At 43.2% G+C, this 27,860-nt stretch overlaps 1 protein-coding gene across 1 annotated transcript; it reads right to left on the bottom strand.

Moving 5' to 3' along the window:
• Positions 1-50: 50 nt before the first annotated feature.
• Positions 51-27,860, bottom strand: ARPC1A (actin related protein 2/3 complex subunit 1A). The gene is made up of 10 exons (XM_045773787.2): positions 27,735-27,860; positions 22,727-22,819; positions 17,699-17,803; positions 11,590-11,812; positions 9,498-9,605; positions 6,955-7,167; positions 4,743-4,818; positions 4,327-4,520; positions 1,944-2,034; positions 51-449 (listed from the first exon to the last, which is right to left on the bottom strand). The coding sequence occupies exons 2-10, from the start codon at positions 22,788-22,790 to the stop codon at positions 411-413; spliced, it is 1,113 nt and encodes a 370-aa protein (XP_045629743.2). The 5' UTR covers positions 22,791-22,819; positions 27,735-27,860; the 3' UTR covers positions 51-410.

Below are 27,860 nucleotides of genomic sequence, written 5' to 3'. Positions count from 1 at the left end.
TTTGTCTCTATTTTTCTAAGAGAAATAGCACAAGGAAACAAAACCAAAAACACATTTGGTATTTTTATTTAATTGTTTAGCAGACAATTGACGTATCTCCCACCCTTTCCTTTAAGTTAGTGTGACAATTTTCCATAATAAACTACTTAAAGAGAAGCTTTGGTCAAGAATGGAATGAAATAGCAAAAACAAAGAACAAACCCAAATCACTGCTGCTTTTCAAAAACCAACACTGTCACCAATTATATTCAAACAAAACACACAAACGGTATTTGCGCGAAACGTGTCTTCAGTGTTTCCTTGCGGCTGGCTCTCCTCACCACCATGCACACGGCGGGGCTGCGTCAGCGCGTTGGTCAGTTTGTCAGTCTGTCAGTTTGTCATGCTGGATCTGGGAGGCTCACTCAGCTTCACATTATCCGGAGGCCCTGGATAGAAGACTCTAAGGTCTTGGAAAGGGCAGGAAGAACACTGAGGGTTACTGAAGACGGTCGTCTTGGGGACTTCCCCTGGCCCCACACGACTGCCCTCTCTCCCTTGACTGATGTGCAGGCCCCGCACCCCCCCAATCTGGCCTACCTAGCTCTGAAACACGCTCTCCCAGGCCTGGGCCCCCTGCTGGCCCTTCCAAGCCCTGTGCGGCCCTGTCACCATGGCTCCGACCAGAGGATCTGGACGCTTCCGCCGGCTCAGGGCCTGCGCTTCCTCGCCAGGCCACCGGCTTACTGGTGACAACTGCCGGTGTGCATGTTCCGTGCCTCTCACCACAGCCCGGAGGCCCTCACGGCGGGCACTCTGTTTACACAGGCCACACAGCAGGTGCTCAAAGGTGGACACGGACTGAAGGACGCTGCCCCGGGACCTCCTCGTGAACACGCGTACACAGGGAGAGGACAGGACTTGACCCGAGGGATCAAAGAATAAAGCGCGGAGTGTAACTGCTCTGGGAGCTAATTTCATGGGGGCCTCGATGGCCACACTGGAAAGGGTGGGGGGTGGGGGTGGGGGAACTTTTGGAGGAAGACGGTTTGTTTCTCCACAGTATTCTGGAGGCTTTCTTCCATATTATGTATTTCACCCAAGGAGGGGGGGAAACCAAACACCATGGAAATGCACAGGGAGGAGCAAACTACTGTAAACATTTACCTGTTTGGGGCTTAACAACCAGGAGAAAATGAAATGCACAGGGCTGCGCGCAGCAGCCATTCTCTCTTACCCCCTCTGCTCCCCTCTGGCTCCTTATCTCGCTCACTGTCCGTCCAATCCCCAAGCCAGAGTGTGCGGAGTCCCCCTGCATTTGCTCCTCACGAGGCCCTTCCATGTGGCCTCCTCAATCTCCCTCCTGTCCAGAAGCTCGGGGCCATACCCCTGCCACAGCTGGGGGTCACATCCTCCTCACTTGTTCACCGGACCGCACAGCCTCTGCCCAGAGCCCAGGCCGCCCGCACCTGACAGGCTGGTGCTTCCCTATTTGGCTGCGGCCCAGCTCCTGGCTGTCACAGACGCGGCCCAGCGGCCTCTCCTGCTTCCTAGCTGCATCTTGTGCTTCCGCGGGACCCACAGCGCAGCCCAAACCGCTGGCAGTGCCTCACACACGGCGCATGCTCCGAGCTCAGCTGGTCTGCACCTGCTGCTCTTGCAACTCAGCTCGCCCCCCACGCCCGCGTGCCCCCGAAACGATCCCACTGCACCTGGCGATGCAGCTCAGGCCAATCTCTTCCCTGCAGTGCTGGCGACCCCCGCCCCCAACTCATCCGTGTAGACAGAGGCACTGGCTTCTCTTCGCCAGGTGCCCAGACTTTCAGGTTTTAATGACCACAATCGAATGTTCTCCGTTTCTGATGTGCACTGGATTTGACATTTTGTTCCAAGAAATGAGAAACATTCTTGTCACAGAAAGAGTTTTAACGCAAACAAGGTTTCTTCTGAAAAGTGGAAAATACCTTGAAATCCCAAATTGTCATGGCTCCATCGATGCCAGTAGTGCAAAATTTGCGACAATCTTGCTTGTCCACCTCATAAATAGACACTTGACTGAAAAAAAGCAAAAACAAGAGACACTGTCAGGTATGTGGAGGGAGTGGGCCCCAACCTTCCTGGCTAATAGTGTAAGGGCGTTTTAAGGCAACGAAGTCCCAATTCCTAAATATTAAGTTGTCCATCAATACTAGGCTGCAGCGATCTGATGCAGAAAATATTTTTTTTTTTTTTTAAAGATTTTATTTATTTATGTGACAGAGACAGCCAGTGAGAGAGGGAACACAGCAGGGGGAGTGGGAGAGGAAGAAGCAGGCTCCCAGCGGAGGAGCCCGATGTGGGACTCGATCCCGGAACGCCGGGATCACGCCCTGAGCCGAAGGCAGACGCTTAACGACTGCGCTACCCAGGCGCCCCCTGATGCAGAAAATATTCAAACGCATCTTATGACCGGATGTCCAGAAAAGCCCTGACTGAAAAGGTAAGAAGCTACATTAATTAGTGTGACGTGCAGAGGCAGGACAAGCCAGGCCAGGCAGCACGCAACTGCCCGGGAGCAGAGTGTGGGCAGGACCACAGCAATGACGAAAATGGAAACAATTAAAAACAAAAACAAGCTAGAGGCAGGATGAAGCATGACTGAAATTCAACTGGCTCCAAACAAAAACTCCCAAATCGCCCTCCTAGACAAGCAGGGTCTGTAAGTCAAGAGCTCGCCCTGCATCTGAAATGAATCACCGTAAATATGAGCAACGTTCAGACACACGAGTCCAAGTAACCAACAGATGAATGGAACAACCTGTCTTAGCCTAATTATCTGAAAAACTTTCAAGAAAATTCCATAGCTCAGACAATAATTTTTCTTTAAAAAAAAAATAATTTTTCTTTCTCCTCTGAAAAGTCTAGAACATTCCACCTAGGGAAGGAAATGGCAAAACTATGGCACATGTGGCCTGTTTCTGTACAGCCTGTGAACTAAGAACAGCTTTAACGATTGTAAATGGTTACAAAAAAATTAAGACTATTATTTCGTGACATGAAAATTAAGTGGAAATTCAAATTTCAGTGTCCATAAAGTTTACTGAAACACCTCCACGCGCATTTTTATATGTACTGCCATTGGCTGCCTGCGTGCCACCAGAGATGTCAGCAGCTGTGACGGAGACTGGCTACCTCCTCAGAGCCTAGAATATTTACTCTCTGGTCCCTTACAGGAAGTGTGCTGACCCTCTGCTTAAGGGCAAAGAGAACAATTTTAATAACTGCAAATAAAAGCAAATATGCCAATCTGCAAGGGTCTTTTTATTTTTAACCAGAAACTCTCGAAGACGCAACGAGAGCTGTTTCCTTCCTGGTACACAGTCTGCAGAGACGCTTCAGAGAAATTCACGAGAAATAATTTTGAAAGTCATTCGAGACAAACTAGAAGTGCAGATAAGACTTCAAGTTATTGCTTTCCAGCAGAGCAGACATTTCGGCCTATTTTAAGTCCAGCGGCCCTTTCCACTGAACATGACAAGCACAACTTGCATTTAATAATTCTCTCAAAGAGAAAGTCTAGAGGTTTCCATTCTTGTTCCCGCCATCATCACCTCAATGAAAGTCTCTCAACACAAAAGGTCTAGTCAAAAAGAGAAAATCTTCTGGTACCTAACTCTGACCAGAGTCATGGAAAATATCAAGAACAGACTACATTTCTCTTCTAGATTTAGAAAAAACCAAGCTTTCTGGATAAAACACAGTTCACATATGCCTGATGAAAAACCGAAGTCAGGAAACTCCTTGGTTTCGCCATGTATCAGTGAATTCTGTTTCTTTAATGACATGATCTTACTGGTACACATCACTTGAATTCCACGGCTGAAATGACAGCTAGAGTTACCTTTTCAACCAGGGTATAACTAGTCTTCCCGTCATGCGGTCACTACCACAGGACCACAACATTCAGGAAGGTCTCCTTTTGTTCTCCCTCAGGGTTGGAGGAGGCAGGCCCCGGGAAGAGGCTGCGTCGGCAGGCACGCCAGCTCGCCGTCCGCCGCAGGACCAGCGCTCCTCACCGGGGACGCCGCGCGCCAGCCGCACCGCGAAGGACAGAATGACTAGGCGGGGGCGGCTCGCTCTGTCACAAGCTGAAAGTAAGAGCCCGTAGTCGGGAGGCTACAGACTCCTCTCTGCTCCCGTTCCTGAAGGAACGTCTGGGCACACGGTACACAACTTGCACCACCGGGACCCAGTCAGGAAACAAGGAGAGGAAGACAGGCATCCTCGTCAGCGAACGCTTCTCCACAGCCGGTCAGGGCCCCGGCTACAGCGGCTTCCGGGGGCCCCAGGAAGCCGGGTGGCACGTACGTGATGCTATTCTGGTGCAGCGTCTCCAGGGCTGTGTTGCGGTCCTCGGTCGTGGCCCTCTTGTCCATGTTGCGGAAGCGTTCCATGGCAGACATGTTGCGCTGGATGCTCTGTTTTGGAATGTCTAGTTTGGACACGAAGGTCAAGCAGCCACGGTCGTCGTAGTTAAAGAGCATTGGGCAGCAGTCGTGGCCCTGAAACGAGATCTCAGTCAGGTGCCAGAGGGTGCGCTGCCCACCCGCCGACCCCTCAGCAGAACGGGCACACCACGCGCGTCTCTTACTCTTCGAGGCTAGCTATTCTAAAAGGCCGTTCAGGTTTGTGCCGGTGCACAGTCACAGAGCACGCACTGTCCCTGTTCTGGAGAATTCAATACAGTGTATTTACTGCAAGGGAGAATGAGAAGAATTACTTACCGCGGCTACAACGCTATTCTCGGAGACAAATGACACGCTCAGGAGGGGCAGGAACTCTGTTTTCAGAGTTGAGACCCTGAACACAAGAACAGTTGTTAAACTGAGATGGAACGGACCACGCAGCTTCTTTATAGACACTGTGAATGACAAAGGACCCATTTTCACAGGGGTTTGTGCAGTAAAAACGAACTCTTATGCTTAAAAGGAGCCCCATGACCTGTACTTTCAAGAATCCCCAGCGTGACACAGCCCTGGGGTCAGTCACCTGTAGAAACAGAGGCCTTTGACCCTCTCTGGCCCAGGGCCCCACCTGCTTCTGAGGCCCCCCACTCATGACAAACTGGTCCCCAGAGAGTCCTTCTTCTTTCCCATCTCTGCTTCGCTCCCACACCCTTTACCCACATGCTGTCTCTTGCTTGTCCACCAAAGTCCACCCTGGTCTCTGAAGCTCAGCTCTCATTTGACCACTTCCATGAATTCCTGGACCGCTTCAGCCTAAAGTGGCTTCTCCTCTGACTACCTAGTGCTCTGCGTGTCACTGTCACTCACGACTGAATGCCTTGTCCTGCCATCCTCTCCTTGCCCCGTGCTCACCGTGGGCTCCCGGAGGGTGGGCACAAACGTCTAGGAGAGTCTATTCTCTGTTCTCTGCCAGGCACTGGGGGAGGAGCTGGGGGAGGTGCGTGGACCCGTATACCTAATAGCTATCTGCTGCAGCACCTGGCCAAGAGGTCAACAGACGTGGCGGGCAAACACACTGGCTGATGAATCGGGATCAAAGAACTTCATGTAAAAGATGATGCATTTTGAAAACTATATCTCAGGAGAACCCCCCCACCCTCCCAATACCACTGTAATTGGATTAAAGTCCTAACACCTCATCTGAAGGCCTTACTGTGGCACACCTGGCTCCTACTACACGAAATATTTGTGTTCGAGAACGGGAAGGGTAGAGGATATAATCTGACTTGCAGGACCGGAAAAGCCAAATCATAAATCAATATGAGAGCAGACAGGGATTGTAATAAGCATATGCTAAGAGCTTATTACGCATTACAATAAACTGTACACAGATCAAATAACCATGACATCAAAACTGAATGACAAAAGACAAATTACTGTAAAAATGTAGAGTATAATCCCATTTGTGTTCAAAATGAAAAGACATGTAAGTGCCTATACATGTCCAGAAATCTGGAAGACTATACCATTTATTATGGTGTTAAAAAAAGTAAATAGGGGCGCCTGGGTGGCTCAGCCGTTAAATGTCTGCCTTTGGCTCAGGTCATGATCCCGGGGTCCTGGGATCGAGCCCCACGTCGGGCTCCCTGCTCCGCGGGAAGCCTGCTTCTCCCTCTCCCACTCCCCCTGCTTGTGTTCCCTCTCTCGCTGGCTGTCTCTCTCTGTCAAATAAATAAAATCTTAAAAAGAAAAAAGAAAATAAACCCAATTCAATCCAATTAGTACAAAAATATCCTCTCTGAAATGTCACTCTGTTGTCATCGTGCAGTGGAGGGAGACAGACACACCTGATGGGACCAGTTCTCAGCGCACAGGTTGACAAGTCAGGAAACCTTTTAAGGTGGGTAACCTTTAGCTGCCAATGGAAAGGATTCACCAGGAGAGAACAAAGATTCAGAAGGGGAAAGAATTCCAATTATCCCCTCTCTTCCTCCAGCGTATGATGAGCAGATATTCTGACGTGTGACAGGATGCCCGGTGCTCTCCCTACGGCTGGGCAGGTGCCTCCCTCACAAATGAGTCATTGCAATTCAAGTTCTTCCGGCACACTCCAGAGGAACTGGTATCAGGGCTTTCAGTATGACTGAATGAAATTCACTGACTACACAGAGTAAGAACACCATCTCCTACGTAAGGCTGCTGGATGACACTGACCTGTTGTAAGGGATTCACACTAACAGACTAAACTGGCTATTTGAAGGAACCCTCATCAGCTGCAAACCAGGAGGGTCCTTCAAAGGCACTACCCTCATCACCTCCATTAAGAAGTGTTTCTGGAAGTGAGACCTAACTGTTTACAATTTCCCCAAAGGGACAATCTAAATGTGTGTCTGTGACTTTAAAGGTGGCCTTGCAGCTCTGGGTCAGATTTTTACGCTCACATCCTGAACTTACAGCCAGGAAAGGACAGCCTTAGCCGAGCTGGTGCGAGATCCCAAACCACTAACTCCAGCAGAAGGCGAATACTCACTGCACACTTTTTGAGGCATCGGCAACGGATACAGTGCTGTCATGGCTGACCCAGGCCAGGCGGCTCCCGCTGGCAGAGAAGCTGACCCCGTGCACCCAGCCGCCAGTGCCGCTGCCGCCGAACTCTGACATCAGCTGACCAAAAGGCATCTTGCTGCCCCAGGGTGTACTGGCTGGCTTCTCATCCACTTCTTTAATATAGGCAGAAAACACTCTGAAGTTTAAGGGGCAGGAAAGAAGGAAAAAGTAAATGAAAACACATGTATACAGAAACAGGCCCCAGGCAGCTGCCGTAAGGTGTCTCAGAAGGCAGAGATGGATTTTTGAAAAGCAAAACATGACAAAGTCATATCCACAAATCTCTTAAGACTTGGTTCTAAGGGCTGCCTACAGGCCCATCTGAGTCTGGCAAAGTGCAGACTCAATCAGAGGGTATACACGGAGACCTTCGAAGCGTCGGGCCCTGCTCTAGGGGTGCAGTTCTGGAAGGAATGAGCACAAAGTCTGTCCTTCCTGGAGCGCACGTTCTGGGGGAGGGTCTTGCTGCCGCCCCTCCCTGGCACACGGCCGACCTTGCTAAGTGAGCGCAGCACTCTTTCCGCTCTACTTCACTACCGTTTTCAACACAGTATTCCAGAAGCCCACACGGCCGCACGGCAGGAGAGGAAAGTATGTGCCACGCTGCAATAAACCAATGGCACTAGCCCACTTAAAGAAGGGGACACGCAAACAGGAAGCCAAGGGAGGCCAGGGAGGGAGTGGGCAGGCTGTCCCTCAGGCTCTCGCGCTGTCAGGGCTCACTGTCCAGTCTTTGTGACAGGTTATCGTCTGGGGTGAAGGAGGGTCCTTTACGGCCGGCCGGCAGCAGTCTCTCTCTCTCTCTCTCTCTCTCGAATTCCATCAAGCTGTGTGTGAGGGGGTTTGGATGCCGAACTCAGGAAGCAGGGGGAGAAAGAGCAGCCCGGAAGCCACCCCCCGCCAACACTACTTCTACTTCGTAGAGCTTCTCTTCAAGAACCTCTGGACCTAAGGACGCCCTAAAATGAGCTGAGAGATTTGCTCCAAAATGACAATGACAGCAGTAGCCCTGGAGAGGTGAAGGGCACAGTGGGTTACCTGTAAGTTAGAGGACGTGACCTTGGAATCTCTGGGCTTTACTTTTTTTTTATTTGAATACAGCTGACACATTATTACATTAGTTTCAGGTATACAACATGGTGATTCACTTCTCTGTACCTTACACCAGGCTCACTGCCAGTGTAGCTACCATCTGTCACCATAGACGCTCTTGCAGGGTCCCTATGTTCCCTGTCATCCTTGTGACTTACTCTGCCAACTGGAAGCCCGTACCTCCTACTCCCCTTCACCCATTTTGCCCAGCCCCTCACCCTCCTTCTTTCTGGCACCCGTCAGTTTGTCCTCTATGAGTCTGAGAATTGTTGGGCCTTAAGTCAGCATCACAACGGCCACTGCTCTAGTCATCAAAGGCTGGGACAGAACGGGTGGTTCTCAGTTGCAAACCCCAGAGCACGAATTGAACAGACTCTTACCCACAGGACCACAAGTCAAAGCAAAGTTTATTTCTGGAATTAATATTATCGAAAGAATTTTCATAACCAGATTCTTCAGACATAGCCCGATAATTCAAGTGGTACGGATCATTCAGTTCTATCCTTCAAGGGAGCTGGAATGACTCTGGGCAACACATCGGACAACAAAACTCCTGAATTCTCCCACAGGATGTCTATGCTGTTAACACTGGTTCTTAAGTAGGAGAACCAATCTTTTTCCAAAGACGGCCTTGACGCCGCTGTATCCCCATTCCACAGCCAAATTCCCACACACATCTTAAAAAAATAAAACAAAACACCAAACCCTTGGATATTCTTGGATATAAATCACTAGGCCAGGTTTTCTGGAAATTCTCCAAATAACCTACTAAAGAAAGATGCATCCCATCTCCCAACCCACCACACTGTCAATGTGAAATAACACTTATTTGCTTCTCTTTTGGCTAAGGGAAAAAAAGCCTTCTTGGTAAAGAATAACCGTAAAAAGCAGTTACACCATATGATCCTTAAAGCTCTTAGCAAAGTGGCTGTGTTTCTTCTAGCCTCACGCTACCAACAAATAAAAAGCTTGAACTGAAAAGGAAGAACACAGTCATAGCTCAGCAGAGCACTGTTCAGCTATCTTTCATTCATCTTAGCTTCAGCCTGGAATTTGCTGAGTCTCTGCCTGGGTTATGAAATGAGAAATAATACCATAGTCCGAGGGCTACCATACCCCTGCTCCAAACATTATGTTCTGCCCAAGGAAAACTTCCTCGGCCCCACCCGCGCAGCTCCCTCCTACGGCACACCTCCAAGTCCACTTCCTTCCCCCTCCGTGACTTCTGTGCTTGCTTTCCTAGATCACAAGCTCCTTCCATCTCTGAGTCCCTCACGGTACCTAGCACCGTACCTTGCAAAGAAAAGGAACCTGAAAAATACTTGAAAGATGAACAAGGAACAGATCAATCTATCAGTTCTCATTTGTTCCCACCTGCATTTGAAATCACATGATCCTGCTGCCAGCAAAACATTGTTGGGGTGCCAATCCAAGCTGAGGACCGTGGAGCGAATTGGCTTTTTAATGTGCTTGCTTACCCACCTACAAAAGGAGAAAATCCGTTTCAGTTTATCCATACATCGAGCAACAGTTTCCAAAGGGCCTGACAAAGGTGTGTCAGGTGATACACACGTGGCGTGCAGGTCCTCTGCCAGAGAGAGGAACGGAGAGAGGGAGAAGAGCCATAAATAGTCCTTTCTATTCTGTCTTTTAGGCTTTGACATTCTTATCACAGCAGCCAGCTCTGAACCTTCCTGGCCAGGGGATCCCCAAGAGTAACTATATTTATGGATTAACTCTGGATACTGTTCATGGAGTTTCAGATTACATGTGACTTTAACCTTTAAAATAAAATATGGGGTTTGAAATTACTTAAATTTTTATTACAAATACTCAGTGACCTGTTATTTCATTTTGGGTTAAGTTTGGCTTGTAAAATAGCTCAATTTCCTTTCTACATCTCTGTAAAGCTGCAAATTATTATTTTTCAGAGAAATCATAACCAAGAAAATCGCAACCTCTTGTTGGACGTTCTAACGAATTCTCTCGCTCCACTTGAAAAGTTTATTTATATCTGAAATCAGTCATTATTCTGGCTTCACTAATTCAATTTCTGCCCCTAAACTGCTGCTTAAAAACCCATCATGTTCTGCTGTTTCAGAGCTGAGAGACTCAATATCGAGCCGAACGCCCATCCCTGAATGCCAAACTGCTTTTCCACAGAATCTTTCTCTCAGGAACCTATCCAAAAAACTTCCTTCTGAAAAATAGTATTCTGACTTGCTTATGATGCAGTTTCTTTAAAGGCTTTTAGAGACTGTTTGAAAGTACTCACATCACGCCAGTGAAATGTTCTAAAGCTGAGAAACTCCCCTGAACACACAGCTTGTTCAAATGACAATACCTTGTACTACAGAACAGCCCAATTGCCTATATTTGAGACTATTTTTCAATGAATAAAAATGTGAGCAATCTCTGAGGTTGAACGTTACCTAGGAAGTAAAGTTTTTATCTATTCATTACAGTGAGTCTCTTAAAATGATTTTTGGCAGGAAACATTTTGTTAGGCTTATTTTTACACACACTTGAAAGAAAAATGCAGGTCTTAAATTCATAATTTAATCTTGTTGCAAATTCACAGACTCTCCAAAGAATCAAAATTTGTGAGATTTCACTAAATTTCGCAAAACATAATATAATCTGTTCCTTTCACTGTTTCAGCAGAAAGCAAACAGTAACACTGACACAAAGAGTAATGTGTACCCTGCTATTTTTAGTGCAAATACAAACACTGCCAGATCGTACTGCATGACAATTCCACGTTGAAGGCTATTTACCATCCTTTGTGAATGCTCGTCACACAGAGCAGAGTCGTTTTCTTATCAAAGTAAGCGAGAAGGATTAGTTAAGGTGAGTTACTTGGCCATAAAATAAAATTCTGTATTTTGAGTGGCTCAGCTACAAGTGATTTATACAGAAAGCTGAACAGGCTGACGAGAGTTCCAAGATTCTGGTCAATTTTTACTCCAAAGGTTTAAATGAATAAAACATTATACCAAGACACAGATCTGGTTAGCCAATAAATTTTAAAGGAGTACATTGTTATCCGCAGGAATCTTAGATATTTTACATGGACAGATAGTGAGGAAAAAAATTATTCTTCAGGTCATGCCTGGGAATCTCTCAAGTTTATGATTTACCTGTAAGAGTACGAAAACAATTTGGACAGCACAGAATGAGAAGAGTAGTAGCATCTTCTAGAACCTACCAGTTAGGAGATCAGAACATGGGGCCACAGGTCAGTATGGACATGAGAAGATGTGAGATTTGACTCAACATGCGTGTAAGAAGGAAAAATGCTCAAAGGGAATGGAGATCTTCAGAGGAAAAAAAAGATCTCCAGATGAGGAAACACTGAAGTTACAGTTAAGCCTTCACCCAGTGCTTCAAGAAGTCACCAAGAACACAGTGGTCCAAATGTATAATTCCACAGAGAGAAATGAAAAATACTCAAGATATAGCTCACCAGTCATTTTCAGACTCAAAGTAACAAACAGAAATGAGTCGTGCTCCACTTCCCACAGCAAATTTGTTCTCTAGCGGGGACCACTTGACAAAAGTCGCTGCACGATTAATTCTCAGGATCACCAGGGTTGGCTTCCAGACACCATCTTTCTGACTCCAGACATAGGCATTGCGGTCTGCCCCACAAGTGACGATGCGGTCACTCTTGGGAGCCCAGTCGATACCTGCAAGTGAGACGTGGCGTCATCTGCTTTGCCTGGCCAATGACAGGAGACATGAAACAGCCAGGTGGGCACTGCCATGGCAAGGCTAGATGTGGGCTTGGTATCTTCCTCCCCAGCCCCAACCTTCCCCCCATCTATGGTCCTGATCATTACTTCACACGCAAAGGCAAGGTTTCTCTGCAAAGTTCTGAACTCAGGATCCTACATGAGGCCAGGCAGAACAGAGCTGTTCTATGATGGTGGAGGTTACAAAGCTAAACGGGCATTCTACCACCCACTCAGAGGTTCCTAAAGTTATCTGGTATCAAAGACCTTTTTCTTTTCTCTTTATTAGATTTTTGGGGGGTTTAAAAAACTACCTTCATTCATTAACAGACCTCACTCCAAGATATTAACTAAAAATCTGCTACGTGACATCTAAATAAAACACCAGGGTAAATTGAAATAATCTTCAGTAAAGAGAGGCAAAAATATAAATTGTGACTCATTATATACTCTTCGGGGGGTCATGGTCATTTCAATTAACCTATTTTCTATATGCTACAGGTCCTAGAAAGAGTCCTTGAGTATCTCTGCATCTAAACGAGGAAGAGATCTAAATATGTTTGGGTTATTCTTCATATTTGATCAGACTTTTACTTATTTGATGGCTCCGTGAAGGATCCCAAAGTCAAGATCAGTTTGTTATATACCAAGAGTAAAATCCGCTAGGGCTCAATCGTTCTGTAGTTACATGACGAGATACTTTCTATAAATACAATTTCACATTGAACATGCAGAAATGTTACTAATAAATTCTTTTTTTTTTTCTTTAAGTAGGCTCCATGCTCAGCATGGAGCCCAACATGGGGCTTGAACTCAAACCCTGCAGTCAAGACCTGAGCTGAGATCAAGAGTCGGACACTTAACTGACTGAGCCACCCAGGCATCCCAACTAATAAATTTTTATTATAGATATCTCCCTAAAAATTGATCACTATCATTCTTAACATATGGAAAAAAGATGAATATAAATCAAAGTTTCCAATGGTCACAACTCACAGTGACTTTAGTTGTATGAAGAGTTCATTCATTCTTTCACCTACAGGAATAGTCTGCTCAACTATTTGCACCACTGAGGGGAAAAAGATATGGGGGAGTGTATTCTAAGTGATGTGTATTTTGATTGCAAGTCCATTCATTATAGGATAGTTTTGCAGCCCTTTATTAGATTTTAAGTTTTAACTATAAATGCAAAATCCAAGAGAGACAAACACCACAAAGGGACATGCAGGAAGTAAATAAAGCCCTGTCCCCACTCTTATGTCCATACATATTTCTCCCCCAAAATACTACAGCAAACATTTTCTTCTTTTTATAAATCAGTACAGGTTATGCATTATTTCAGAAAATTGATCTTATTATAATAATTTCCCCAAACATCCCATTGTTCAATGTTTTTAGTCTCTAACCATTTATTAAAATAGGTAACATTGGAATAAGCATTCAGGAACATACCTTTTTGTTCTGATTAAAATGACCTATGATAAATTCCCCAAAGTGTGATGCAAAATATTGTTATTTTTATGAATGTCTTGTTTTCTTGACTTGATTACAAGCTTCTTGACAATCAGAAGCAAGTCTTTGAAACTACTGTAGCGGGAAGACCTAGGGAAGTCCCCTCCCTATAGGTGTGGGCAGGACCTGTGACTTGCTTCTAACCAATGGAATGCTGGGAAGGTGATTAGATGTACATGATTAGTGGACAAGATTACATTACATTAATCCTACAGCTGCTAGGAAATTCTACTACCAACAACCTGAAGGAGCTTGGAAGTGGATCCTTCCCTGGTCAAGCCTCTGATGAGAACTCATCCCTGGCTGACACACTGATTACACCTTGCAAGACCCTAAGCAGGGGTCCCAGATAAGCCATGCCTGGACTGCTGATCCACAAAAACTGTGAGATAATAAATGTGCTTTGGTTAAGTTGCTAAGTTTGCAGTATTTGTTACACAGCAATAGAAAACAAATGTGTCCCCTAACATCCAGAATACTGCCTTATAATTATGAGAACCTCAGTGATTTTGTGATGATTTTGACAATCTAAAATCTCACCCCTTATTCCATATGATCACCTCTGATTAAACATATTATGTTTTATAAGAATTCCTCAGGTGCTTAAGCATGAGGCACTTAATCAATAGATCCATACTCTCTAAAAAACTGAAGGGACCGTCTTCTGCTTTTATACTTCTACTCTACTCCTGTAGCCACATCTTTCATTTCAGTATGGAAGCTGTAAAAACGGTCACAGCTTCAAAGTATTTTAGATGATATAAGCTTTTAACTCTTTTTATTTACTCTTGTTTTTTATGCTCTTATTTTAAAATTTTAGGGTTTTTTATATAATTTTTAAAAATTTTAATTCCATCTGAAGACTTTAAAGGCAAAGGGAGAGAATCAAGCATCTGTCCTGTTTTTTCCATACTAACTATACCTCCAGGTAGCCAAACAGTTGATGAAGGAAGGGAAGTGTCTCTCATAAATGTGATCAGCTAACAGAGAGGAAATGACAGATTTGGACCACCACCTGCAGCCACTACTAAATGAATGGATATGGTCACTGATCAGACCGTTGCTAACATCACAGAACGATGACTAGACACCATGTGCCTCCTTGACGAAAGAACTTCCTAACTCCCTAACTTCAACTCGCAATGTACAGGAAATATGAGGACAGAAAAATATGTAAAACACCATGGGCTTGGGATCAGTAAAATCCAGGTTCTAGAAAACACTACAGGACAAACAACCTGATTTCTCAGTTTTCTTCACAAATAAATTACAAAGTTAAAGGGAAAAAAGGGAACCTATAAACAAAAGACTTAAGAGACAGATCAACTCATCACAACCGTGTGTGCACCTTACTAAGGTCCCCATCAAAACTAGTGTATCAGTTATTATGGAAAAGAAGAGACCTTCTCTTTTAGAGACACAAACTGAAATATGAAACGATACACTGTCTGGGATGTTCTTCCAAACTGGAGGAAGAGGAGGAAAGTGAGTTGAGAACAAGGTTGGCTGTGAGGTGGTCAATGCTGAATCTGGGTGATGGTGGGTATACAGGGGCTCACTACATTCTTCTGCCTTTCTTATGTTATCTGTTTAAAACTGTCCATAGTAAAATGTTTTTTTTAAAGAGAGTGATCACTTTTAACACAAAAAAAGAAACGCACAGAAACAAACACTAGAACTCTGATATCTCTTTGATGTTAACCATACTCTTTTTCTCTGTGGTACTGACTGGTCTTTTCTTCTAGAAAACATCAGAAGATTTTTTTTTTTTTTCTGTAGTTACTATCTTTCTGAGAAACTATGTTTGATCCTTGGTCTTCTGCCACAGAGTTATATTTAGATTTTTCCAACTACAGTTTTTTCAGATCTAAAAAAAACCCGTCATTTGAGCAACTGGATGAAAACAGGCCCAAGTTCAAAGAATTCCAAAAGAGAAGCAGAAGAGAAAAGAACATAACTATGTATTTCACTTTTTTGGCTATTTCTTTGGTCTTTCACCTTAGCCCTTCCTCACTTAAAAGTATTTCCTAATGTTAAAATTCCAACTTCAAGTATGAATGTTCTTATTTTTAGGCCATAAGGCCACTGGCAAAGGAATGTAAAGAAACTAGGCCAAACCTAATAGAAATAAGGTCATGGGAAAGCAATAGCAACAAAAATAGAAATTATAAATGATGTCTTTCGTGCTAGCTCAGTAACAGAGTCAGGTGGCGCCTGACGCTTGCTAGCATCACGCACAAATCACCAGTAAAAACAAGAAGGGACGGTCACGAGTTTTTGCTGGGGAATACAACGGAAAGGGTGCAGGAGGTCAAAACATGCTGCTGTTCTCTGGTTGGAGGGAAGGATGTCTTTAAGCTAATCAGTATGTTGGAGGACCAGAGACAAAATTCCAGGGTCACAATTAAAAAAAAAATTATCAGTCACTCTGCAGCCCACTTAAGAGCAAATGTCATTGTGAAGAGAGGGAAAATCCAAGACTCTCAAATTTGTAATTGAAAAGTTACGCAGAGTAAGTTCTGACGTGCTTGACCAAACTATTCAAAGCAAGAGGCTGAATCAACCCTGCCAGAAAACAGATAAAGAAAAAGTTATAGTGGTAAAGATCAAGGAACAAGAATTCTTTCTGAACACAGCAGTACGTGAATATGTTCTTTTAAAAACAGCCAGATATCACTTCACAAAAAAGCAATTCATTGTCTGGAAATTTGGTATCAGGATTTGGTTCACTGAATTTTTTTTTTTTTTTTAAAGATTTTATTTATTTATTTAACAGAGAGAGAGACAGCCAGCGAGAGAGGGAACACACACAGGGGGAGTGGGAGAGGAAGAAGCAGGCTCCCAGCGGAGGAGCCTGATGTGGGGCTTGATCCCAGGACTCCGGGATCACGCCCAGAGCCAAAGGCAGATGCTTAACGACTGAGCCACCCAGGCGCCCCTGGTTCACTGAATTCTGAAAAACATTAGAGAAATTCTCTGTTTTTATCTTACTGCTCCTCCTCCCTTATTTGACACCTGCTTAATGAAATCCAGCACTGCTCTGCTCGCCACCTTTATCCATCTATTGATAGTTTTTGTCAAAGATGAAGGCTAATGTATACTCAGGGAACAGCCTCAGAGCCAATGCTTTAACATCCTGTCTTCTATGAATCAACAAGAAAAAGATAAAAACTCAATGGAAAAACGGTCAGGAGTAACGTCTGAAAAAGAAACCTAGGATGGCTAATAAGCATCAGAAAATATGCTCAATCTTTTTATTAATCAGGAAAATGCAACTTCTGGAGACACAACCTTTTACTCATCTGATCGTAGCAAGTACGTGCGGGATGGGGGAAGCACTCCCATACCGGGGGCCTGGGATGGAGGCGGTATGACCAGGCCTAGCACAGCTGGGCACGGGCACACCCCAGGGGTACAACAGGTCTGCCACAAACACACGCTGACGCACGTACAAAGACAGCTGCACAGGGATGCTCCACTTAGCACTTCACTATCAGGAAAAACTGCAAACTCCCTCAACATCCTTCGGAGGAGAGAAGAGGTATGAATTGTTACACAGGGTTAAAAAGAATAAACTTGATCAACACAGAGCTCAGGAACGACGTGAAATGCAAAAAGCAAGCTGGAGATGCACAACACGGTGCCATTTATGTAGCAAACAGACCAGCCCGAGGTACTGAAGATTGCTTACGTGTGCGTATGGGTACGTACAAGTATTAAGTGAACTGGGACAATGTCATCCCAAATCACAGACTGCTTCTGGGGGATGGGAACAGGACTGGCAGTGGGAGGAGACTGTACCATTATCTTGAATAATACTCCTTATTATTAACGCTCTGTTTCCTCAGTGTTCTGCCACCGTTGTTAATTCTAGGTGGTGGCGATGTGGGTGTTCGTTACATTACTCTTTGTCCTCTTCAGTATTTTGGAATGTCTTCCTCGCCTCACAAATAACATACAGAAAGCTTTTGGAAGACACTGAGTCCCCTCAGCACTTGGGAACACAGTCTGGCTTATGTTTTCCCACAGCTGACGCGCTACATGTCTAGTTTTCACTTTCTCATCCTGTCACTTCATCCAAGCTCTTCACTCGTCAGAGCAGGATCAGTGCTTCCCATCGGCTAGCGGAGTACTGTGGACCAGCTGGGCTAAAAGAAGCACTTGAAAACTGAGATCACTATGATGATGATTTTCTTGAGTTTTCTGAAGGAAACTCAGTAAATGCTGCACAACTTTAAATATGGTAGACTTACTTTATGAGGCTCTTTTTTTAACGACGAGTGCTCGATTTTCAAGTACCATACTAAGCTCACGGTTGTCTTCCTTTACCTGTGATGTGTCCGTTGTGCTCCTTGAGTTCATGAGCTTTCACCCACTGGCTCCCGTTCTTCTTATAGATGTGGACTTCGTGATTATTGGGGCTAAGAGCAATCTCTGGAGGAAAAAAGTCAACAGTTAACACCTAAACCTGAAATTGTCACCAAAAAAAGAGATATGTTACAGTTGGGTGTTTTTTTTTTTAAAGATTTTATTTATTTATTTGTTAGAGAGAGACAAAGGGGGAGAGAGACAGCGTGCAAGCACAAGCGGGGGGGGGGGGGTAGCAGGCAGAGGGAGAAGTAGGCTCCCTACTGAGCAAGGCATCCCTGTTTTGTTTTTTTAAAGATTTTATTTATTTAAGTAATCTCTACACCCAACATGGGGCTCGAACTCACAACCCCAAGATCAAGAGTTGCATGCTCCACCAAATGAGCTGGCAAGGCATCCCGACAGCTGGCTTCTTAAAAATAGATTCAAGGAAGGAGTAAGAAATCTGTTTAAAATGGTTCCCGGGGCGCCTGGGTGGCACAGCGGTTAAGCGTCTGCCTTCGGCTCAGGGTGTGATCCCGGCGTTCTGGGATCGAGCCCCACATCAGGCTCTTCTGCTATGAGCCTGCTTCTTCCTCTCCCACTCCCCCTGCTTGTGTTCCCTCTCTTGCTGGCTCTCTCTGTCGAATAAATAAATAAAATCTTAAAAAAAAAAAAAAATGGTTCCCAAGATCCACACCTGAAAAATTCCTTTTATTATTTTTACCTCTTCTTGGATCCCTTATTTTAAAATGTTCTGTAGAAAAACTGAATTTAAAAATTCATTTTAGGGTACCTGGGTGGCTGAGTTGGTTAAGCGTCTGCCTTCAGTTAGGGGCATGATCCCAGAGTCCTGGGATTGACTCCTGCATCACGCTCCCTGCTCAGCAAGGAATCTGCCATTCTCTCTGTCCCTCCCCCCTGCTCAGGATCTCTCACTCTCTCTCTCAAATAAATAAATAAAATCTTTAAAAAAATAAATATTCATTTTATTAGAGCCATATATAACTGTTATGTAAAGATTCTAACCAGTAAGAATTAAACAATGTTATCAAACTTTGCTGATATAATTTTAGCCCATACTAAAGATATTTGACATTTTAGTTTACCTGTCCAACATTATTAGCAATAAATATTTATTTTCTGTTAGAATTTCTGAAACACTGAAAATAGCTCATACGTTCTCATTACTGCTATCATGCACCCAGGTTGAAACTATCGATTTATCAAAAAAAACTTGATTCTGCTCATAAAATACATCAAAGCTTTCCTTTACAATAAAGCCAAAAAGAATCACAAAATAAAATTGTTTTCATGAGAAATCTCTTAGATCAATTTGAAATATTAAAAATATACATGTATATGATAATTTCTTTTGAATTTATATTGATTTTCCCCCTTTCTAATTCATTAAAAAAAACCCAAAACACTGATTTCTTTTTCTTTTAAAGATTTTATTTGAGAGAGAGAGCGTGAGAGAAAGAGAGCGCGCACATGAGCCAGGGGTGGGGGGTAGGGAAGGGGTAGAAGGAGAGGGAGAAGCAGACTCTCCGGTGAGCAGAGAGCCCGATGCGGGTAACAGTCCCAGGACCTTGGGATCATGACCTGAGCCTGAGCCGAAGGCAGACGCTTAACCATCTGAGCCACTGAGACACCCAAAACACTGATTTCTTAAAATTAAAATTAGGATCTATGATGCAGACTTTGGATCATTTACTATTTCCCCCCTTCTATTGTATTAGCTTTCCCTTCCCTCCTTAGGAAAGTTATATCTGTTTTACAGATTAAACTGCGGAACCAGATAAATATCTAGCTCTAAAATCCCAAGACTTCAAGTACTTTCTCAAAACCAGTTTTATATATTTCTCTAAATTTCTAAGATGCTTCAAAAGCCAAATCTAAATCTAAAGTTGAAAAATGCTATAAATTTCAAATTATAATAACAAAAATATGTCTTAACATATTAAGTTTATCAAGTAGTTTAAATGAAAACAATAACTTTCTACTAAAAATAACTGGAAATACTCCCCAAACCCATTTTTACATGGTAGACACAGAGGACATAGGAAACTCAGCTATGAAACTGTGACATGATCACAAAATATGAGCTCTAGATTCACCATCCTGTCATGTTACATATTAGATTGAAAGCAATCTCTATTAAAATCTCAGCTGGCTTCTTTGCAGAAATTAATAAGCTGATCCTTAAAAATTCATACGGAAATACAAGGGACCTAGAAGAGCCAGAAGAATCTTTTTCTTTTTTTTTAAGATTTTATTTATTTATTTGACAGAGAGAAAGACAGCCAGCGAGAGAGGGGACACAAGCAGGGGGAGTGGGAGAGGAAGAAGCAGGCTTCCAGCAGAGGAGCCCGATGTGGGGCTCGATCCCAGCACCCTGGGATCACACCCTGAGCTGAAGGCAGATGCTTAACAACTGAGCCACCCAGGTGCCCCAAGCCAGAAGAATCTTGAGAAAGAAATGCAAAGTTGGAACTCACACTTTTCAATTTCAAAAACTTACTACAAAGCTACAGTAACCAAGACAATGTGGTCCTGACATTAGGATAGACATAAAGATCAATGAAACAGAATTGAGAGTCCAATAAACCTTCACATTTACAGTCAAGTGATTATTGACAAGGGTACCAAGAGAGGGAACAGTCTTCAACAAATGGTGTTGGGACAAATGGAGAGCCATATGCAAAAGGATGAAGTTGGGCCCCCTACCTCACATCTTATACAAAAATTAATTTGAAATGGATTCAGGATGTAAATATAAGAGCTAAAACTGTAAGACTCTTAGACGAAAACACAAAGATGTGACCTTGAATTAAATAGTTTCGTAGATACAACAGCAAATGCATAGCAACAAAAGAAAAAATAAACTGGACTTTATCAAAACTAAAAACTTTCATGCTTCAGAGGACATGATCAAGAAAGTGAAAAGACAACCCACAGAATGGGAGATTTTGTAAATTATATATTGCGTAAGGGACTTGTATCCAGAGTATATAAAAGAACTCTTACCACTCAACAATAAACAGACAATCCAATTTTAAAAATAGCCAAAGGATCTGAATAGCCACTTTTCCAAAGAAGATATACAAATAGCCAAAAAACATGTGAAAAGATGCTCGACATCATTAGTCATCAAAAGGGAAATGCAAATCAAAACTACAATGAGATACTACTTTATACCTACTAGCATATAGTGCGTAGAGGGATATAACAAAAAAGACAGACAATAACAAGTGTTGACAAGGACACAGGGAAACTGGAACCCTCTTACACTACTAGTGAGAATGTAAAATGGCACAGCCATTTTGAAAACAGTCTGGCAGCTCCCCAGAATGTTCAACACAGTTACCATATGACCCAGAAATTCAACTCCTGGTTATAAACTAGGGAATTGAAAACATATGTCCACATAAAAACTGGTATGTGAATGTTCACAGCAGTGTTAGTTGTAATAGCCAAAAAGGGGCAACAACCCCAATGTCTACCAACTGATGAATAAACCGATGAAAATATGGTATGTCTAGGGGGCGCCTGGGTGGCTCAGTAGGTCGGGCATCTGGCTCTTGATTTCGGCTCAGGTCATGATCTTGGGGTTGTGAGATCGAGCCCCGCATTGGGCTCTGCACTCAGCAGGGAGTCTGCTTGAAGATTCTCTCCCTCTGCCCGTCTCCCCACTTGCACGTGTGCATGCTCTCTCTCTCTAGGATAAATAAACAAATCTTAAACAAAATATATGGTATGTCTATAAAATATTATTCAGCCATAAAAGAGAATAAAGTACCTACACATGGTACAAAATGGATAAACCTTGAAAGCATTATGGTCAGTGAAGGAAGCTAGATGCAAAGAGCCACATATTGTATGATTCCATTATACAAAATGTCCAGAGTGTGCAAATCCATGCAGACAGAGTGGATTAGTAGTTGCCTAAGACTGGCAGTTTTGAGCAAAACTGGGAATAACTGCTAATGGGTACAGAGTTTCTTTCTGTAGTGACAGAAAATATTCTGAAACTAGACAGTGGTATTATTACATAACTGGGAATATACTAAAAACTGCTGACATTATCTTTTAAAAGGGTGAATTTTATGTGACGTATATCTCAATAAAGCTTTATTTTATTTTTCTTTTTTTAAAAAATATTTTATTTGAGAGAGAGAAAGCAAGGGACAGAGCATGAGTGGAGGGCAAGGGGCAAAGGAAGAGGCTCAGCAGGGAGCCTGATGCGGGGCTCCAAACCAGGATCCTGGGATCATGACCAGAGCCAAAGGCAGATGCTTAACCCGACTGGGCCACCCAGGCACCCCAATAAAGCTTTATTTTAAAGAAGACAGTGAATATAATTTAATTTTTAAAAATAACTCAGGGGTATACTACTACACTTCTGTCTCTGTTTTTAGGGTTTTTTTTGGCCTCCCTCTTATATACTCTGTCATTTTGTTTGTTGTACTGTGCCTACTTCTAAGAGTCTTTTCCATCCTTTTCTAGTTGGTTGGAGCTAGAAAACTAGAAACTCAAGCTTATTACAAATAATATAGTAAATATTAGCTAATACTGCTCTTAGCACATTGGGAGAAAACTATACGTCTCTGTAATAGCTTAATTCTAGGTCCTAGTATTCTCACTAAATATTGGATGACTGTGACATTACTATACAACCACTGGAGACACTGGGCTCTTAAGGCAATGAAAGATGCCTCTGATATAAACCATTCTCCACTGGTATCGTAGAAAAAGATACAGACACGGAGCCAGAAGACTTAGATGCTAGCAATGGCCCTAACATTAACCACTGGAAAGTCCTTCCACTGGAAACTCTAGGCCTTGGTTTCTCTTATCTATAAACCAAACAACTGAGCTAGTTTCCTTCCGAATCCATGTCCATGCCCTTTTCACATGTGACACAAATATGTGATCCCTAAAAAACTGCTTATGTATAAATACATCAAAGGCACCAAAATCAAGGAGTAAAATTAATAGCATACTTACGGGTACGATCCCTGTTCCAGGCATGACAGGTGATTGGCTCTAGTAAAAACTGATGCAGGGACATTATTCTTAGTGTTTTCAAAGGATAGAAAGCTGTAATAAGCAACAGAAAAAAGCATTTAAAATGGCAGACAACACATATTTAAGTTGTCTGGGGATCCCAAAATGTTTGGGGATAAATAAAACATTATTGTCCCAATAAAAGATCAACCTCAATGTCAAAACTTCATCACTTAAATACAACAACCATTGAAACCGCCAATGTATACTTTATTCTGTCAAGGGTCATCAAGGGACTCTAAAACCATGGTTAAAGATTGCTGGGGTACAGGATATTCACACAATCTCAAATTATCATCCCACAGATTACTTACTAATTTCAAAGAGAGAAAAATGAGCCTTAACAACCAGAAAATCTGGCAGTCACCACCTTAACCAAGGGATCAAACTTATTGAAAAGACTGGAACAATCTAATCTGATGGGCTTCCTGATGAGAGGAAACAGGAAGTACACATCATGACTTAAAAACAGTGACCACTGAATTTATCATCCGGACCAGAAAATTTTTAAGAAAGCAAAAAGGGGCATTATTAATTACGTTGTGACAACAGATCACAGGACCATCTAATACGGCCAACCCATCTATCGAGTATTTCTGCCAAACATATCTGCTCTAAATCTAATCAAGATCCAGACCTACTTTCCAGTTTAGAGGAACTACAGGGGAGTAGAATTAGTCAAATGACACAAAGGGGAAATAAACAGTTCAAACCAGAATATACGCCATCCTATAAACCAATTGGCCTGGACTATTCAAAAAGGCAATGGGTGTGAGGCAGACTATCCTAGATTAAAAGAGCAATGAAAATAAAATTCAAAACTTGATTGTAATCTATATTTTTAAAATAGCCATAAAAGACATATTTTGTACAATAAGGAAAACATGAATTTAAATTACGTAACAATATGGAGTTATTTTCAATGTCTTCACTCTGTTTGCCATTAGATAGGAGTATGTTCTAACCCTTAAGAGATAAAGACGGTGAAGTGTTTAGGGATGAAGTGTCATGATGTCTTCTGTAATTTATTTTCAATAGTTCAGGACAACAAGTAGATTTATAAAGAGCAAATTTGGCAAAATGTCAACAACTGGTAAATCTACACAGAGAGTATACTATAGAGATGTTTGTTACATTGCTCTTTAAACTTTTTACTGAAAATGAAAAGCAGGAATCTGTGATACATCATGAAATTAAAAATCAAATAAAATTCTCTATTATCATAGATACCCAAACTAGATCCACCAAAGAGGCAACCATTACCTGAAATGAGACACTGAATTTTAAAAAGCACCCAGATCCTCCTCCCCTTTATCATTTCTTTCTTTTTTTTTTTTAAGATTGTATTTATTTATTTGACAGAGAAAGACAGCCAGCGAGAGAGGGAACACAAGCAGGGGGAGTGGGAGAGGAAGAAGCAGGCTCACAGCGGAGGAGCCTGATGTGGGGCTCGATCCCACAACGCTGGGATCATGCCCTGAGCCGAAGGCAGACGCTCAACCGCTGTGCCACCCAGGCGCCCCCCCTTTATCATTTCTAAGAGGCACTCACACAACGCTCTGAAATTTCAATACACATGAGTACAAGTCTTTAACCTACGGTGGAGACTGAAATGTAAGATAGGAATTCTGACGTAAATAGGAAATGAATGGAAAGGACAGCAGAAGATTATGAAGTGAACAAAGTTCAGCAGACAAAGCAGAAATCAATCTCAGTGGAAAGCAGAAGAAATGTCTCTGTTAATTGTTGTAAAGAAATCCAAAGGTCAAAAGAGATTCAGCGCACCCTTAAATAAAACATATGATATCTTGAACTGGCAGAGAAATGTGTTTCATATTCTATTCTTCAGTGAAGATATTTAGGTCACTGGTTTTTTACTCTTACATGTTCTAGAAAGCAAACTGCAACTCACAAGTAAAGAAAAAGCCTCTAACTGAAAATTTAAAAAGAACAAAACTGTTTTAAATGAATTCAAATGAGGCTGCTTAATATGTTTTTTAAAACAAACTTCCAGATGCTCACTGCATGATTCTCTCTTACATCTGGTATCAGATGCTTACCCATCACAACAGGTTTTACTCATATTACTCAAAATAACATACCGTGTCACAAATATCTCCTTAATTAAAAGCAATTTAGTTCAAAAGCCATATTTTATAGGCTCATTTGTTAATTAAAACAAAACTGGCCTACAAATAATTCAGTGTGACTATCTACATGCAATAAAAGCACATATTTCATGTATAGTTAAAACAGAACAGTTGCAAAGACTTTCTCATTCTTTAACTCAGTTTTTTTTTTAAAGACTTATTTTATTTTTAAGTAATTTCTACACCCAAAGTGTGGCTTGAATTTACAATCCCAAGTATTACATGCTCCACTGACTGAGCCTGCCACCATTCCTCAACCCAGTTTTTTAAGTGAAGTATCAAAGCTTTCAAAAGAGGTAAACATTTACATAATGGCATAATTACTTCTAAAATTGCATTTCTAAATTTGTTATATCACTCAAGTTCCATATTTGGACATACACTCAGACCTGTACTTCATTTATAATCATGTGGGTATTTTAAGTCTGTAGAGTAAGACAATATTCATGTTTGTCAAATTTATAAGGCACCCAGTAAACACGGTCTGTATTCATCAAACTCTGAGTGCAGGAGAGTTACAGCTTGAATTCTGTACCAAGAAAAAGATACCTTCTGTCATAGCATGATAATTCTAATTCTAAACTGTGATTAATATTTAAGTGAAACCTGAAAACCTCTGTCTTAATGAGAGTAGACAGGAGAAAAAGGGACAAAAAGATGGTTACATGAAATCTGACAAGCTTCTATTGATAAGCTTTTACTGTACAGCACTGAGAGAAAAAACAACTTACAATGATTTACAGTATGATTCCAGGCACTCCCCCTACAACCTAACTTCTTTACCTATCACTTTGAGTACAGTCATTCTGATGTTTGGTTGCCACGGACTCTGGAGCCAAGGGGATCTGGGTTTGAATCCTGCCTTGGTCACATACTGGCTATGAGACCCAGGGCAAGTCACCTAACATCTCTAAATCTCATTTAAAAAAAAAATATGTAAAATGGTCATGTCACTGACATCCCAAGGCTGTAGCTATGAGAATTAAATGAGATAACATGCGAAAACATGTGGTACAAAAAGCCTAGTCCAAAAGAGATGAATGAGTTCTCTTCCCTCCTTTGATCCAAGGCTTCTGAACCATCTCTAGAAGCACACGCTGGTTATTATCCTCTGAAATTGGAAATATCTACATATATTTTGAATTCTTGGCCCTGAAGCCTGAAAGCATTTGTACAGTGAAGATTTCAGTTATCTGTTTAGGGTCAGTTTCCAACACTGTGATTCATCCAGTTTCTAATTGCTCTCATTACCCAACCCAGCAATCCCAGGTACTCCAACAAGGTCACCACACCCTCCACAACATTCGGAGACCAGGTTTCAATGCCAGGCACCAGCCTCACCAGCAGATCATTTTAAACCTCTTTATGCAGAATTTGTTTCAGCATACGATTAGTTAACTAGATCAAAATACCACCACTCTTCCTCCATGCAAGTGTTTTATTTTTCCAAGATAATCCACTCCTTTAACTGTGATAAGTAGATGAATTAACCTTGGAAGGTTTCAGACTACTCTGTGGTAGGAAGCCAGTTACACCCACTCCCTAACTGGGCAAAAACACCCCCCAGACTGATACCCTCTCCTTTTCCCTTAGATATCTGAAAAACCCAGGTCCTACCTGAAACCAAAAGGTGAGATAAAATTGATTAAAAAAAGAAAAGAGCAGAACTAGGATTACTTCAGTAATTTAGGCAATGAGTTGAAGTAGATAAAAGTAGGTTAGCATTTCCTTCAAGTTCTAGAGCTGCAGTGAGAACAGATGGCTTTCCGATCAAAGATTCTAAGCTACAATTTATTAAGTGTCTACCATGTTCCCAGCAGTGTAGTTAAGTACAGGGATAGGGCCAGAAACATAAATACATCTGACACTTTCCTGGTTCTCAAGTCTGGGCGGAGGTGCAGGGGTTAGGAAAGGAAGGGAAGATAGATATGCACAGAACGCCCACAACAGTGGGAATAGCTAATATTTACTAAGCACCTACTCTGGGCCAGGTACTAATCTAGGCAATTAACGCAAATAAACTCACTTGATAAAAGGAAAAAAAAAAAAAAGCCCTAAGGACCTTCCTACTATAGACGAGGAAACGGGGACTCAGAGAAGCAATCTTCCCAACGAAGTGGTGGTGCCGGGACTGGAATATGGGCCGTCCTACTGGAGGGGCTGGAACGTGAAAGGGGCTACATAAAAGGCTCCACGGAGCGAGTAGGGGCGGGTTTGTGCAATACTGACTTAGGAGAAGGCGGCACTCGAGCGCAGGAAGCTTAAAGAACTCGGGGGGAGGGTCTTTCTTGAGTTCGGGAGTCCCCCTCCCCAAGAGCTAAAAGATTGTAGGGCTGCCCTAGACAGGAGCGGGACATTCCAGGGTCGCCCACCGCGCGCAGTACCTATTCTAGACGCTAAAGAAAGGAATGTTCCGTCGTGAAGCTCGACTAGCGGGAAGGTCACCTAATTTACAATTTTACAGATTTTGACAAATGCCCATCATACAAGAGCGAACAGGGCTACGGAAGCGCAGGTGAAGGAGCCGCTAATTCTGGCATTGAGGGAGGCTCGGAGCTGGAAAATCTCGAGAGAAGCGATCTGTGCGTGTATGGGAACCCCAGGGGCTCGGCGGGCCCCAGGGAGAATGGGGATCCCCCGCCCCCTCCGGAGGCCGGACCAGGAGACCCGGCCCGCCCCTCAGCCCCTGGGCCCCGCGGCCTAAGCCCCCGCCTCACCGCCCCCGCGAGTTCAAGCCCGGTGCGAGGCCGGGCCAGTGGAGGCCAACAGGGCCAGGAGCTCGCCCTGTTGTCCCTTACCTGGGATCGGGGTAGGGCGGACCGGCTCGGAGCGGAGAATTCGCGGACTCTGGTCAGTCGACGCGAACAAGCTCCGGCGGGCGCGGGCGGAGGACCGAGGCCCAGAGGGAGCGGCTGACAGATCCC

Source organism: Ursus americanus, chromosome 2 (genome assembly GCF_024610735.1).
Source record: "Ursus americanus isolate L20-20 chromosome 2, mUrsAme1.1.p, whole genome shotgun sequence".
NCBI classification, from domain to species: Eukaryota; Metazoa; Chordata; class Mammalia; order Carnivora; family Ursidae; genus Ursus; species Ursus americanus.
Note: the sequence above shows the minus strand (reverse complement) of the source record. Positions and strands in the feature narration are given on the sequence as shown.

What these genes read in the sequence shown, in the direction of transcription:
- ARPC1A (XM_045773787.2), bottom strand. Translation starts at nt 22,790, where the DNA reads ATGTCCCTGCATCAGTTTTTACTAGAGCCAATCACCTGTCATGCCTGG. An exon ending in CTGGAACAGGGATCGTACCC is followed by an intron (nt 17,804 to 22,726) that starts GTAAGTATGCTA and finishes TTTTTCCTCCAG; the next exon opens with AGATTGCTCTTAGCCCCAAT. An exon ending in CTGCACCAGAATAGCATCAC is followed by an intron (nt 2,035 to 4,326) that starts GTACGTGCCACC and finishes GCTTTTTTTCAG; the next exon opens with TCAAGTGTCTATTTATGAGG.